The sequence below is a fragment of the Petaurus breviceps genome, unplaced genomic scaffold (assembly GCF_028583685.1).
Source record: "Petaurus breviceps papuanus isolate PSGF00001 unplaced genomic scaffold, PetGlider_PUasm1.0 37, whole genome shotgun sequence".
NCBI lineage: Eukaryota > Metazoa > Chordata > Mammalia > Diprotodontia > Petauridae > Petaurus > Petaurus breviceps.
In genome coordinates, this window is record NW_027186296.1 from 97,375,872 (window position 1) to 97,392,286 (window position 16,415).

At 36.0% G+C, this 16,415-nt stretch overlaps 1 protein-coding gene across 2 annotated transcripts in view; it reads left to right on the forward strand.

Annotated features, from left to right (window-relative positions):
- INPP5F (inositol polyphosphate-5-phosphatase F) overlaps positions 1–16,415 on the forward strand; it is a 113,258-nt gene that overhangs the window by 44,627 nt on the left and 52,216 nt on the right. Inside the window, exons 1-5 of one of the 2 annotated variants that reach the window (XM_069099093.1) lie at positions 6,440–6,537; positions 8,057–8,193; positions 14,568–14,696; positions 15,128–15,295; positions 15,731–15,787. In XM_069099093.1, the coding sequence (XP_068955194.1) occupies positions 8,167–8,193; positions 14,568–14,696; positions 15,128–15,295; positions 15,731–15,787 (381 nt within the window). In that variant the 5' untranslated portion in view covers positions 6,440–6,537; positions 8,057–8,166. Of the gene's footprint in view, positions 1–6,439; positions 6,538–8,056; positions 8,194–14,567; positions 14,697–15,127; positions 15,296–15,730; positions 15,788–16,415 lie in introns of those variants that run through there. The other variant, XM_069099092.1, reaches the window with a different exon arrangement.

Below are 16,415 nucleotides of genomic sequence, written 5' to 3' on the forward strand. Positions count from 1 at the left end.
GTAGTCATACAAAACATATTTCCATGTTAGTCATGTTGTGAAAGAAAACATAGGCAAAAAACCAAAAAGAAAGTATTGCTTTGATCTGTATTCGTACTCCATCAGTTCTCTGAGATGGATAGCACTTTTCATCGTAAGTCCTTCAGAATTGTTTTGGATCATTGTATTGCTGAGAATAGCTAAGTCCTTCACAGTTAATCATCTTACAATATTGTTGTTACTGTATACAATGTTCTCCTTATTCTCCTCATTTCACTTTGCATCAGTTTCTGCAACTCTTTCCAGGTTTTTCTGAGAGTATCCTGTTCATAATTTTTTATAGCACAATAGTATTCTATCACAATCATATACAGCAGCTTGTTCAGCCATTCCCCAGTTGATGGACATCCCCTCAATTTCTAATTCTTTGTTACCACTTGTCTTTTGCCTTTCTTTGTGTCATCCCCAGTTCTTGGCAAAGTGCCTGGCACTAAATAAATGCTTATTGACTGATTGATTTTAGGTGACAAAGAAAAGAGGTTTATACTATTCTTTGCTGAAATCATGCTTTTGGCCCAACTTTTTTTCCATCTCCATTAGTATCTTTCTTTTATTTTTAATCATTTCTTGTCCTAGGTCCTTCCAGTCTTAAGACCTATTTAGGGAGCCTATTGTATAACTAATATGGCATCTCTTTTTTCTACTTCCTTAGAAGGTCTTTTCTTGATTCTTCTGACACATCATCTTGAGTCTTCTAATGCACCATCACATCTTTCTTCTCTGACATGATTCTGGAAAAAAAAGTTGTCTAAACTCTATGCCTCTAAATTATTACCATCTACTGTCTTTGTTAATCCCTCAGGAAGTATACTGAAATTGTTTGCTCTTCCTTTTTTCCCCTCTACCAATTAGACAATGCTTAATATAGTGCCTAGCACAGAGTAGGTGCAACATAAATGCTTATTCCCTTCCCATTCTCCTCTCTCTCCATCACTACCCATCTTGACTAGAGCAGGATGCTCTTAACATATTACTCTGCATCCATTCTCTTCTCCTTCTAAGCCATCCTCTATTTGGATGCCAAACTAATCTTGCATTTATGTAGAGATTTGTTCATATCACATATGCTCAAAACCCTTCAGTGGCATTCTGTTTCCTACCAAGGAAAACTTTATTTTGTCTGATGTTTAAGGTCCTTCATGTCATGGTAACACCTTACCTTGCCAGACTTATTTCATCTTATTCCCTCTTACATATTACATTACATCATAACTTGATTATTCTGTCAACTTAATGTCTCCTGTACTTTTCCCCTCTTATACCTTTATTCTCATAGTTTTTTATGCTTGTTATTCTATACTTTAACCTGATTCAGATTGTTATTACCTCTTGTGTAGACTATTATAATAATCTCCTAATTTTTCTCCCTGCCTTCAGTCCCTTCATTTTTTTTTTAAAGCAATTGGGGTTAAGTAACTTGCTCAAGGTTACACCGCCAGGTGTTTCTGGGTGGGTGCTAAGTGTCTGAGCCTGGATTCGATCCCAGGTCATCCCGACTCTGGGGCCAGTGCTCTTACTTGCTGTGCTACCTGGCCACCCCTGCCTTCATTTTGTCAATGCATCTTTCTCATAGTTGCTGAAATAATCTGAATGTAGAGGTCTGTCTATGCCTTCCTCTTCTCAAAACCTCAAGTGGTTCCTCATTTCCTATAGAATAAGTTTAAAGTAACTTAGCTTCTCATAAATAAAGGCTCCCACAATCCAATTGCAGACTGTCTTTCTTTAATTTACTTTATTCTTATTGACGTTTTTCATGTTCTAGTCAGATGGAATTATTAGGTGATACTGTTTTGCCCTCTCTTGCTTTTATGAGATCAAAGAAGGCCACCTCTGCATTTGGAACATATTCTTTCCAATTGCCTAATGGACATTTCAAACTGAATGTTCCATAGTATCTCAAACTCAAATGTCCTTCACTCATTTAATTCCAGGGAGTTGCCAAAGCTCCTCTTCTACTTATTTATCTCTTGTATCCATTCCTTTCTTTCTCCTCACATAGCCACTACCCTAGTTCATACCCTCATCAAACTTTCACTTCAATAGCATTTCAGGTAATGGCGTTTTAATTGGTCTTCTTACCTCAGGTCTGTAGATCTTCCAATATGTCTTCCACAGCTATTAAAATAACATTTCTAAAGCACAGTTTTGACCAGTAAGTTACAGTGGGACTCAGTTGTTGATATAATAAAATACAAATTTCTCTGTTTGGCATATAAAGTTTATCACAATCTGACTCCAGCTTGCCTATCTATGCTTATCATATATTCTCTCATCTAGCCAAATGGGCTTGCTTGCAGTCCTTCACAGACATTCTGTGTCCCCTCTGTATGCTGTTATAAAAGCTGTCTTCCTCTCCTGGAGTGCATTCTCTTCACCTCTCTGATTCTTAAACTCCTTTTCTCCCTTCAGACCACAGTTAAAGTACCTTGTTATCAGATTATCAGAGAAACCTTTCCCAGTCTTCCTAGCTATTAATGTTCTCCTAAAATTTTATTTACCCCTATATGTATGTATGTATATATATATATACATATATACTTATATTTGTATTTACTTATATGTGTAAGTGTTTCCTCTTGTAGAATGTAAGCTCCTTGAGAACAGGAACTGTTTCATGTTTGTCTTAGTATGTTCAATGCCTGGCACTTACTGAATACTTAACTGCTTATTTATGATAGATTCATTGAAAATCATCTTTTCTCCTAAAAGAAGCTAGAAAGCTCTATGAAACCTTCCCTGATTCTCCCTTCTCCCATAAATGAAAAGTGTTTAGTCATCCTCAAACTTCTGAGCATTATGTCTGAACCTATCCTTCCTCTTATCATACTTATTATTGTTGTTGTGTCGTTTCAGTTGTGTCCAGCTCGCCATGAGCCCATCTAGGGTTTTCTTGGCAAAGATACTGGAGTGGTTTGCCATTTCCTTCTTCGGCTCATTTTACAGATGAGGGAAATGAGGCACATGAGGTTAACTGACGTGCCCAGGGTCATGCAGGTAGTAGGTGTCTGAGGCCAGAGTTGAACTTAGGAAGATGAGTCTTCATCTAGCCTGGTACTCTATCCACTGCATCACTTAGCTGACCCTTATTATACTTATGTACAGATAGTTTATTCTCTCTTTTAGACTGCAAGATCCTTGAGGGTAAAGAGTATTTATTGCTTCTTAACTTTTTATTGCCATTGCCTAGTATGGTAGGTTCTCAGTAATTATAAATGAAATAAATTCTTCATGTAGATAGCCTTTTACTAAGTGTTTTGTATAGCACCGTGCTGGGCACTGATGAAGACACAAAGATAATGAAAACATAGTTCTTTTCCTTCAGGGAATTTACAATCCAGTAGAGGAGATAATATGCACATAATGTAACTAATTAAGAGAACATGAATGCTTAAGAACTGTGAAGAGTTCTGAAGAGACAAATTTCATTTATAAGTGAGTGATAAAGAAAAGCTTTTGAAGGAGTTGGCAGTTGTTCTGAATCTTGAAGGATAGGTAGCAGAGTTTGGGTGAAGGGGTGTTTCCATACCTGGGGAACAATGTGGGTAAAGACAGTGAGGAAAGCATGAGTTGTTTCTGGAACTGTGAATAGTGCAGTTTTTTTGGAGCAAAGATCATGTGAAGGAGAGTAATAGAAGCTAAGGCTATAAATACATGTTGGCACCAGTTGGCACCAAATCATATGGAAGGATTTGAATTCCAGGCTCAAAAAACATCTCTTTTATTTGGTAGTCAATAGAGAACGACTGGAGAGATTTGAACAGAGAAGTGTTATTTGTACCTAAATAAATTTGATCTTGCAACTGTATAAAAAAAAAAGGAAGATTGGAAATGCTTTTACAGGGGGACTGAGCTAAAATATATCTCTAATTCAAGCAAAAGGTAACAGGAGCTTAGTTCAGAGAAGGGGCAGTATGACTGATAATGAAGAGATGGATGTAGGTAACAAGTGAAATCCAGGAGTTGCCATCTGATTGGATATATAGCAGGTTAGAGAGTTCAGATTCAGAGATCTTTTAGGTCATCTCATCCACCTGAATCAGAAAAGAATCCTTTCTCTGACATACCTGACACGTGGTCAGCCAGCCTTTACTAGAAAATTTCCAGTGAAGAGCAACTTCCTGATCTGCTAGAGCCTCTTCTTTTGAGTAGCTCTTATTGTTAAACAGTTTACTGTCTGAAGTCAGGCAAGAGTGAGCTTAATCCCAGTTCTACCAGACAGCCTTTCTGATACTTGAAGAGAACTATCATGGCCCTATTGCGTCTTTCTTTCTCTTAGGCTTCCCTATTCCTTCAAGTCACCCTACTAGAGCTTGACTTTGATGCCCCTCACTGTTCTCATCCTCTTCCTCTGGATGTTTTTCTGCTTTTCAATGCCTTTTTAAAGATTTGACTCCCTGAATTAAATATAATCATGCAGGTCTGATCTGACTAGGCCAGACTACAATTAGGACTTCCCCTTTGGACATAACACTTGTCAGTGCAGTGTAAAATTGCATTATCTTTTGGCAACTACATCATATGGTTAAATCATTGAACTTGTAGTCCATCAAAACTGACAGATCTGTGCAAGCTGCATCATACATCAAGTGCTGGACTTCGATTCTGGGAAACCTGTATTCACATCCTGCCTTCCCTACTTCTTAGTTATGTAATCTAGAGCAAGTCGTGTAATTTTTCTGAAACTCACTTTCCTTATCTGTAAAATGGAGGAGACAGTATCTACTTCACAGGTTTGTCATGAGAGTAGGAAACATTTTCTTTTGAAGTTGAAAATAGTCAACAGTTAGCAATTTATTAAGCACCTGCTATGTGCCAGGCATTTTTCTCAGTACTGGAGATACAAAGAAAGTTATAAGATAGGGTGTGCCCTCAAGGACCTCACAATCTAATGGGGGAAGACAGCACATAAAAAAAAGTTTCAAAGCCAGAAATATGGGGGAAATACTCAGCTTAGGGATAATAACAGCTAGAGTGGGAAATTACCTTCCTTAAATGGTAGAGAACTAGGGAGAAGCTCTCCAATGTTCAGCCTCTACTCTCTCCAGTCAGAAGCAGGGATGCTGTGGAGGTATGAGTTTTAAGAGTTGATTTTATCTTGTAGAATGATGAGTTTCTGGAGATCATGAAGTCCAGGAGGTCAGCCAGATGGGAAATGATGAAAGTCTTTCTCTCTCATCACTTAATTACTGAGTCCTTTCTTGTGTGTTATACAATCAGAATTCTTCCTTTGCCATTGTTCTTGCTGGCCCTGCAGGTCATGCATTTCAGAGTAATCCCTTCCTGGTTTGTTTTCTTATCTTATTGTGTAAGGACTTTGTTTTTTCCTTTTACCTTTTGAGTCTGAGATTATAGAATAATTATTTTAAAAATATAATGATATTCTAATTATTTTTTATCAGGACACCAATATTAAGATTTTTAATGTCTTGAAACCATTACTCAAATTTTAGTTCAGTAGTTTTAGTTGGGAAAGAAATATTTTTCTTCTGTGGCATTATTTAAATTAGTCCCTTTGCCCAAACTACTACTTTAATTAATTTTACTTGTAAAATCATAGGTTATCAATATTATAGCTGACTAGGCATTGTGATTTTTTTTTGTCTAAACTGCATCACTTTTAAAAAATCAGATTTTATATGTTCTCTTCCCCCCATCTTCCTACCTCACTCTCAAAGACAAAATAGTTATAGCAATAGAGATTCTATCATTCCCTTTGAATGATTTTATTGTTTAATGAGATTTCTTAGAAATATCTTTAGTGGTCAGGCCAGGTTTTCCAGTTTTGTTCTGTTAGATGACTTTTAGCCATTTTCCCTAAGACTACTTCCCAATTTTGATGCATTTTAAGTATTAATAGACTATCCTAATGTAACCCTTGCTTCTGGCAAAAGAATATATATTTAGTTTTCCACTTTCTGCTATAATAGAACTCTTACCAAGTTATTAAAGGAATATTTTTGTACCCGTTTTCAGTATTCTGTTTCAAAGTGAGGACTGTCATATTTGTGTGTGTCTGCTATAGTTAGTGCAGTTATTTGGTATTTTCATATAATTTGTTTGTATAATTACTCCTTTTTTTCTTGAAAAATGAAAATAAAAATGTTTTGATAATAAGAATTTGAATCTTTAGACAGTTTAAATAAAAAATGAGCAGTTGCCCTTTTTTGACTTGCAGGAAATGGAATAGCAAAATTAAGTTGAAAAAATGGAAGTTAAAAGTCTTCTTAAAAAACTTAAAAAGGGTTTTGGGATTGAGGATAGTCCAACATTAAGCATAACTACTACTGTAGAAAATAGGGTGTAGTCAAAATAAAATGTTTAATTTTCCTAGTGAGTTTATCCATGATTCTATTATGAGTCTGACACAAATTATATTTAAAAAAATTTTCACAGGGACTCACTTTAAGAAATGTTGTGTGATTTGACCAGACGAGACTCTGGGCAGCCGTTGAGAGCCCCCCGGCTTTGAAAACCCAGATGTTGATGCTTCCCTCTCTGGTAACTGTGATTCGAACCTGTATTACCTCATATTATTTCTGGATCTGATTCTTTCCTGATGTGTCAAGGCACTAAGAAAATAAAAAGTTGAATAGAACAGCATTAAAGATCCACCTGGCTAGAAATCAATGGAAATGTCTGCTCGTTGCACTTTGGACATTTATGTGCTAATCAACTTGGGGAGGGGAGATGAGAAAACTGAGGCCAACAGGGTTGAATAGTTCTTGGATAGTCTGAGGCAATGTGTCTGCAGCCAGATTTGAACACTGGAAGGTGTCTTCCTGACTCCAGGCTTGGTGCTCTATTATCCATTGTTTTGAAGGCTGCAGAACAGAGGAAATCCCACAAGGAAATTGCTTCTAGGACTTTGGAATTATTTGTTTCTGGGCTATTCCAAAATGCAGAAAAAGAGGAAGACAGCCTACAAATGGAAGAGTGAAGGGAAGATTAAGGAAAATAAATAAGTAAAAGTCAAACAAAAAAAAATTTCACTTCATTATCAGTCTGACAATTGCTTGGTTTATTTGCACAATATACTTTATATAAAGACATCATTTTTAAGACTATTTTTTTTTACTGTTTTAAATTTGTCATTTTATATTTAAAACTGGAAGCAACGTTAGACACCAATCTAGGCTGACCCAGTCCTTTTACAGATGAGTAAACTGAGGGCAAGAAAGAGTTAGTGATGTACTCAGTGTCAAACAGGTAAAATAAGTAGCAGGGCTGGAGTTTAGATTCAGGCTCTTTAACTCCCAAGTTCCATTATGCTCTTTATTATAGCATTGTGGGTTTTTTCTTTGTTGTATTTCCAGCACTTTATACTTGGTAGACTCAATAAATATTAATGAATGGGTGAAAAAGGATTTACTACACACTTACTATGTACTAAACACCGTGCTAAATGCTCGTGACAGCAAACAGAAAAAATGACACTCTGCTCCCAAGGAACTCAGACTTGAATGGAAGGAAACAGCATATATAAGAGAGTTCAGTTGCATGGTGAGGCTGGGAAGTCTGAAAAATGCTACTGTCCTAAAGGGGGGATGGTAAACCCCAGGGATGTGTAGGTTACATCAGCAGGGCAGATCAGATGGCAGTGCCTCAAAGGCTGGCAGCCATAGCAGTGGGGCAGATGGTAAGGCCCAGAAGGCCTTGAATACACAATGTGGAACAGATGGTCCAGCTATGTGGTCTTCCATCTTATTGGAAGACTTCTTGTTGGCGACTCCAAGTTCATCCAAGCAATGTAAACAAACATGTTGCTTTGCTTCCCTTCGCCCCCACGAGGTGTGGTCATTGGGGGTTTGAGGAGTGGGGGAAAAGAGGACGAGATTCGCCAGGCTTGTGAACCAAATTCTTTTGTTTCATTTTAAAGTTTGTTCTTAACTCTTTATGTTTTTCTGCCTTTTTTTTTTTTTTTGAGGAATATTATAAATGAGAAGTGTGATAAAGTTTCTTAGTTTTCAAGGATAATAGTACTTTATAAATACCAGGTGGTGGTATTTTTCTTTTTCAGATCTCCCATGGTGGCTTATCTTAATTCGTCAGAAAGCCTTGATAGGCAAACTTCCTGGAGACCATGAGGTCTGCAAAATTACCAAAATTGCTGTGTTATCACTTTCTGAAATGGAACCTCAAGATCTTGAGCTTGAGGTAAGAGCAAACCTTGAAGGGGGTGAGGGGTGGGATTTTTATAACAAAAAATTGGTTTTGGTTGCAACTGACAAAAATAACACTCTAAACTGAAAGGGAAAAAAAAATTAGTTTTTCTTACCTCTCTATAGACTCCTTACTCAAGAGAGTAGCATAGCAATCCATAGGGGAGAAATCCTAAAAAATGATAATTGTGTAGTTTATAACATGCAACTGAATTGTCAGTCCATTTGTGTATTTTCTTAGTACCTAAACTAAGAGACTGTTGTTTCTCTGAAGTAAGCTTGGCCTAGAATTGAATATGAGCAAGAGAGCTGTCTGGATTTTGTTTGGGAAATTGTTTAGCACTTTATCAAACTGTTCCCTGTGACACAGTAGTCTCTCTTGCAATATTATATAGTTGTGAATACTCAACACAACAATTTCTGAAGAATCTTAATTGAAGATTCCCCAGAAGACAGTGTATAGGTGTGTGGTGGTTTTAAGTAGGTTGTAATATGTTTCCAGTGATGAACTGTATTCACAAAATTATATAAGAGCTCTCATCTAGGAACTGTAACTGTAAGATAACAACTGGAAAACTTCATCCTCTAACATTTTGGGTAGATACAAGGCATGAATGGATTGTGATTTTCATTGATGGAGGAAAGGAGTGGAGTAGTTTCTAAGGTGTGGGTTGGAAACAGGGCTAACTTTATAAAAGAAGTTAAGAAACAACCTAAGGCTGATAAAGTTTACATGTTTCAGGCTCAGGTCAAAAGTCTTCAGTATCTTATTAATAAACCAACTTTAAATTTAAATGGGAGCAACCTAAGACTGCTTCTGTTTCTATTGTTAACAACAGAAATAGAAACAAAACATTCATTTCTTATTCTTCTATGTTACCAGAATTTGATGCTACTGATTATAAAGCAGATAACTTAAGTAATCTTAAGACAGGGCTATTCAGTCGAATGTTCTCATGACACAGATTGAATTTTTAAATATTTAGTTGAAAGATCTCTGGAAGGAAACGCCAGGGTTTGGGATTCTGACATGATAATAAGGCTTGACCTTGGATATGCTGGGGGTGGGACCTAACCCTGTCATTGTCTTCCACCAGAATCCCTACTGGTAGATAATAACTTCTGAATAAATCTTAAAGCTTTAATAAGTCATTCTTCAGATCTGTTAATGCTTACATCCCTCATTCTGTTTTTCCTGGGAGAAGGGAGTGTACTTTGTTGTTATAATCAAAGTTTCCTCTGAAGTACATGGGAGTTCCTAGGTGGGTGAAATGGGATTGGGGAGAAGAGTGTGTTGAACTGTTCCCTCTCCACTCCCCAATGAGAGACTGTGACTTTTTCAGTATCCCACCATTTGGGGGCTTCAGAAGTAGCTCTTTGTTAGGAAAAGCTTGTTAACTTCTACTTTCACCTTTTTAATCAGGTTCTTTGACAACTTAATAGCCAAAAACCTGATACTTTTTTGAGCCTCCCATCTGACCATCATTCAAAGCACAAGATGAGACAAAAAATTTGTTATAAGAAAATTTCTTAAAATTTCAGAAACAAATGCTGTAAAAGATTTGAATATTCCTTTTGTTTTTTACTTAAGGAGGAAGGTACTTCATTGTCACCTTCCAGTTAGTTAAGTGGAAAAGATATTGTTTTCAAGTACAGATTAGAAAGTATTTTTTTTCCAAGCCACTCTGTTCAGTATCCTTTACAGTACACAGTGTTATCAGGCTTCTGAAGATTATGGTATTTGTTAATGGAGTTTAAGAAGCTATCACAAATAACTCTTAATTATCCATACTAATAAAGAACAAAGAGTTACCACAGATAAAGTAAGTATCTCAGTTACCCTTTTAATAAGTAACTTTATACCCTTTCTAACCAGATCACTTTAAAAGACATTTTAATGATTTAAAAATAGATTTTAGTTTCAGCTTTGTGGCTTCCCTCCCCTCTCATGACTATTTTTTGTAGCTATGCTTAAGAAAAGAAGCTAATGGATTGATTGTACAATGAACCCCCAGATAATCAAGGATCAGTTATTTTCCAATATCAAGATTTAAATCTTTATCATCTTCTTCCAGATTTTCATGTAAGACATAATTGAAAGCATGTGTACTATAAAGCAAATAATTTAAATAATTCTCACACAGGACTATTTGGTCCAGTGTTCTCATAACGCAGTTTGAAGGGTCTCTTAGAAATGTTACAGAGATATCTGATTTTGATATTCTTGAGCTTATGTTCTTTGTAATGAGTCCAGTAATTATGATGACCTGAGTGTTTTTCAGGGAAGAAATTATGGCAATCTAATTTTTGTTTTCTCCAGACCTGTGATTTCATTAGTTTAAGAAACCCCTGAGGAGGAAATTCTCTTTGCCAATGTAGACTGGCCCCATGGTAAGGGTAGATCAGTGGCAGGGTCAGAACACAGGTGGTCCTGACACCTGGGCAGGCCTTCTGTTAGCCATGACAAGTTGCAGCTAGACATTTAATTTGAAATTCACTAAACTGTAATATTAAAAATTGATTAGTCTGATTCCCTTTTTCCCTCTACTAATCTTGTGTATATTCTCTTTATTTTATTTTTGATGCTTATACATTTATATTTACCCCCACCCTTGTCTCTAAGAAAACCTTAACTATGAAAGTTGCTCTACTACAACTTTGGTGTTCTTTTTTTCTTTATATCAATCAGCTAGCATCTATTAAGTGCCTACTGCATGTCAGGCACTGTGCTAAAAGCTGGGGAAACAAGGAAAGGCAAAAACACAGTCTGACTGAAGGAGTTCTCAGTCTAATGGGGGAGACAGCATGCACACTACACAAATAGTATATTCAAGATACTCCAGGGGTCATTTCAGAGGGGAATGCACAAAGATTAAGGAGAACTAGGAGAGGCTTCTTGCAGAAGGTGGGACTTGAGCTTAGATCTGAAGAAAACCAGGGAAGCTGGGAAGTGGAAGTGAGGAGAGAAGAGAGCATTTTAGGCATGGGGGACATGCCAGCAAGGATTCTTGGAGTGTCTTGTGTGAAGAACAGTGAGGAGGCCAGTGCCATTGATCATGGAATACATGGTGGGGAGTAAAGTGTACAAAGACTGGAAAGGTAGGAATGGGCCAGATTCTGAAGGGTTTTAAAAGCTGAACAAAAGGCTTAATATTTGATACTGAAGGCGATGGGGGAGCCACTGGAGTTTTTTGACTGAGAGGGTGATATGGTCAGACCTGTGCGTTAGGAAGATCACTTTGACAGTTGAATAGAGGCTGGACTGGAGTGTGGAGAGACTTGAGGCAGACAGACCCAGCAGCACCAGGCATGACTGTTATACCCACGTCTTCTTTTCTTCTGTATCCAGGAGGCCCCACCAATTCTTTGGTTTGCTTCCCATCTTCTTCTGTCTTCAAAGCTATTCTTATCCCCAGAGTTAAAGCAGTAGCAAGTCTATTTCCATATTTTGGCTCTTGTGAAAATATTTAGTTTTACCATTCAGTTACTTACCTTTTGCCCACTATTTTGAGCTGTTAGACTTGTGTTTACATTTTTTTTCTCCTTGCACTTTTTATTTTATGAAATAAAGAATCTGTACTGATAGTAGAAATGGGAGCACTGATGTTCTCCCTGTTTAGAACAGATCTTTAAAGTTTCATAGGCTTATATTCCACTTCTGCATATCCTGTTTGCTGTATCCTGTTGCTTTAATCAATAGCTAGCATCATTTTCCTTATTTGGTTTCCCATCAGACATCCATTTAAAAATTCTAGTTTTACATAGATACAGATACACTTTATTAGTAAAACTTTTTTTTAACAAGGAAAATTATTAGTTCTTAATCTTGGTTATAGAATTGTAGTTTTAAGACTAATAGTACATAGTTTTCTTTGGTCTCCTTTTCTTTTTGAGAGGTGCATGTATTAAAGCTATAATAAGAAGCTAAGAATGTTCCATACAAAATTGGCCCAGTTTCTGGAAAAGGGAATTTGATGCTACACAAATGTCATAGTTTAAAGGATTTTACTGTCACACATACAATGTATTGTGCTAAGGACTTCACAAATATTGTCCCATTTTATCCTCATAGCAACCCATGTTTTCACAGTTTTATTTATGATTTCTTCAAGTAGAGCTTTGGAAAATCAGTTTTTGATAAAGCCCAGTGGGATTTAAATGGAGCTTCCTACCATGCTTTAAACTGAAAATCACTCTGGCTCTCACTGATTGGCCAATAATAGTTCTCAGCCCAAGCCTAATCTGGTCATTGTTTGGGTTTTGATGGTTCAGAGTGAGTGTAAATTGCAATCTTTTCTGTTTTGACCAGAAACCCTAAGGGTCTTCACCTACTAGTTTTTTTTTTTTTTAGTAGACTAACTAGGTCATCTTTTGCCTCCTTTCTTACCTACCCTTAATCACTGAATGGGCATTACCTCAGTCAAACTGAGACCTTGGAAAGGCCTTAACTTAAAAAAGGCCAAGGTCTCCCACTGTATCCTGGCCTGTCTCCAGTCTTCCTGATTAATATCTGGCCACTGGACCCAGGTGGCTCTGGAGGAGAAAGTGAGGCTGGTGACTCTGCACAACTCTACCTCACTTAAATCCATTTTATTTGCATTTCATGGCATCATCTCCCTGATATTATGGTCCCTTTGAGAATGAAGGACAAACAACAAGCACCTCCTGTGTGGCAGGCATTGTGCTGTCTGATTTGGCCTGTACAGTCTGGCGACATAGGTTGTTATCCCCCTTTTACAGATGAGGGAACTGAAGCAGACAAAGATTAAGTGACCTGCCCAGGTCACAAAGCTAATAAGTATCTGAGGGTCTATTGGAACTCAAGTATCCTGATTTCAGGGACAGTGCTCTGTCCACTGTACCACCTAGCTGTCATATAATCAAGATCATCTTTTTTATCTTTTGTAATTGCTTCTATCTTTTATCTGATAAAGAATGTATCTCCCACCTATACTTAGGAGAAGTATATGATATGCTTGTCTTCTAACATCATTCTTTTTTAAGCTGACCTGGAATTCCTAAACAAAAACAGGTAAAAGACTAGGGTATGTGTCTAGAGATAGTCGCTTGGGCTAGTTTTATTTGATATGGTATTAGGAAAGCTAGCAACAGTGGTAAGTCAGGAAAAAGATAATAGCAAGGTTAACATTGAATATAGAGGGGTTATTAAGTTATTATGTACAGATGATATCAAAAAGCATTTTTTAAAGAACTGCTTATGTGCATGGTAAACTGGAGGATACAGAGACAAAAATGAAACAACTCTTGCTCTCAAGAAGCTTACATTCTCTTAACCCTCAAAATCCAGGTGATTCAATAATAAAAGTGAAACAAATGAGTTTGGTGATCAGTCAGTCAGTAAGTTTTTGTTAAGTACTTACAGTATATTGGATAATGTGTTAGATGCTGGGGATACAAGCCCCAAAATGAATCCATCCATACTCAAAATGAGCTTATTATCTTAGAACAACAATAAGTACACATAAAAGTATATGCAGGATAAATAAAAATACAAATATATACACACATGTATATTGTGTACACATGTACATATATGTATACATATACACATATGTGCAATTCAGATATTTTGCAATAATCAAGTTGAAATGGAATGAGAGCTTGAACTAGGGTAGTAGCTGTGTGAATAGAGAGAAGGGATTATATCTGAGAGATATTGTAGGTATCTATGTAGGCTATGTGGAATAAGGAAACTCATATTTTACTGGAAGATGAAAAAATAGTTTTTAAAAATAGGAAACTCCATTTATAATGATTAAACTGTTAAATATCTGGGAATTAATTTACTTCAACATTTATGTGATTTTTTTTAAATAGATAAGACTGCTAGAATTAAATAAAAATGATAATTTGAATGACATTCAGTGGCTGTAGTGTTTACTAAGGAAGGGAATACCTATGTTAATGACTTTATAAATCTAGTGAAATTGAAAAATATTCATTAGTGGAGTTAATTTGTTCATTTTTTTAGTTTTGTAATTGCCATATTTCAAAACACATGTCCCATTTGATTTATAAAAGTTAGTGTTTCATTTTTGTTTATGAAAAATTTATATAACACAGGAGTTACTTGTTCTTTGAAGATTTGAAAACATCGGCCTGTGAATCTTACTCAACTATATATGTGTGTATGTACATAAGCACTTATATAAATGCATACATGCAGGCATAGGTATTAAACCTTTGGGATTGGACCACTTTTCCTTAAATTGGTATATGGTCTCTGCACAACACTGAATGCTTTGAATTAGCCTTTAAGCAAAATGCAACATTCATCTCTCTTATTTTACCTTAATTCTTGGTTTAAACATTCATCATAAGCAATGAATTTTATTTTTAATCATTTAGCTCTGTAAGAAGCACCATTTTGGAATTAACAAGCCAGAGAAGATTACGCAATCTCCTGATGACTCCAAGTTTCTGCTTAAGACCTTTACTCATATTAAATCAAATGTATCTGTTCCCAATAAAAAGAAGGTAAGGAGTTGCCTTAATTTGTTTAGAATTTGAAAGTAGTTTTGATTTGATTCATTTTATAAGGCAATTTAATCTAGTAATGAAATTGTGTTCAAAAATAGATTTGCTCTATTGAAAATTTTTTTATAATTCTTTAAGTAGGATAGGGACTGGATCTGCAGTTTTATTGATATAAGGAACTTCCACATGAGGAAATTTCCCTCTTTTCATGCAGATTGACATTTTTCTGGAACCTGTAAAGAGTTAGAGAATTGTCTAGAGCACTGAGAGGTTACATGATCCCCTGCAATTTGTGTCAGAGGCAGTGCTTGACCTTGGGTCTTTCTGGTTTCAAGGCCACCTCTCATTTCCTATGCCAGGCTGCTTCTTTGTTTTTTTGTCTTTTAAATTATAAATGCTGGATTTAAATTCTACTTCCTTTTACTTTATAGGTAAAGGAGAGTAAAGAGAAGGAGAAGTTAGAAAGGAGATTACTGGAAGAGTTGTTAAAAATGTTCATGGATTCAGAATCCTTTTATTACAGTTTAACTTATGACTTGACCAACTCAGTGCAAAGGCAGAGTGTTTGTGAGAACAAAAACTTACCGCTCTGGCAAAATGTAAGTACCCATTCCTGATTATAACAACAGCACTAATAGTAATAATTGATATTGTATAGTGCATGAAAGTTTACAAAACTTTTCCATGCAGTATCTCAGTGGATCCTAATAAGTACACTGTGAGCTATGTATCACAAGTAACAGTATTCTCATATACATACAACACATAGCTAGTCATGAACAGAGTTGAAATTTGGAACCAGACCTTTCCTGATTCCACATCTAGAGTTCTTTCCATTATATTTCCAAGGATATATTTTAAAATTCAGCTATTTTGATTATATTTATATTATATCATACATATATATTATATTTATGTTATGTCATATCTTGGTTATGTTAAAATTATATCAGCTTTGTGAGACTATCTTATCTTTGTACTAGAAACTGAAGATAAGTGATCCCTGAACTTTTTTTTCTTTGTGCTTTTTTCAGGTTGATGAGAGATTTTTTTGGAATAGATACATGATAAAAGATCTAATCGAGATTGGTGTGAGTAATTATCTCCTGCAAAAGACTGTTATTCCCAGAACTAATGTGGAAATATTTTTTTTTGAGGGGGGTGGGGTCCTCTTTATTGGGCTGCCATTATACCTCTTGCATTACTCTAGGATCCTCTTAAAATGTTTGATTATGAAATAGCAAGAAGACTTTTCTGTAATATACCTTTAAGAGTCCTCATGGCATGGAGTCAGAGGAGCCAGTGTAATATGAATATTTGATAGCTGTGTAGGATGAGGGATCGTACAGTTGTTGGAAAAGATATTTATTGTTTGTGTAAAGGAGAAATGCTTAGCCTGGCTTTTCTTTTGTAAGGGAAAGCATGTAGTGGGATCACATGCTCTTTTAAAAAGGTCTCTTTTAGATCAGTGCTTCTATTCTTTTCCTCATGTTCTGTCTAATGCCTGAAAAAGAATGCCTTGGAACTGTAGGACAATGGTGAACTTCCAAGAAAGCAAAACAGCTTCTTAACTCTTGTATGGATTTAGGTTTTGTTTATTTAGATTGTTGTTATGAAATCAAACTCCAGAGGAGAAGAGTAAATGATATAAACTAATAAGTAGCATAAAATGAAAGATAGTTGATTTCCTGGAATAATCATAAATCCTGGATCATCTTT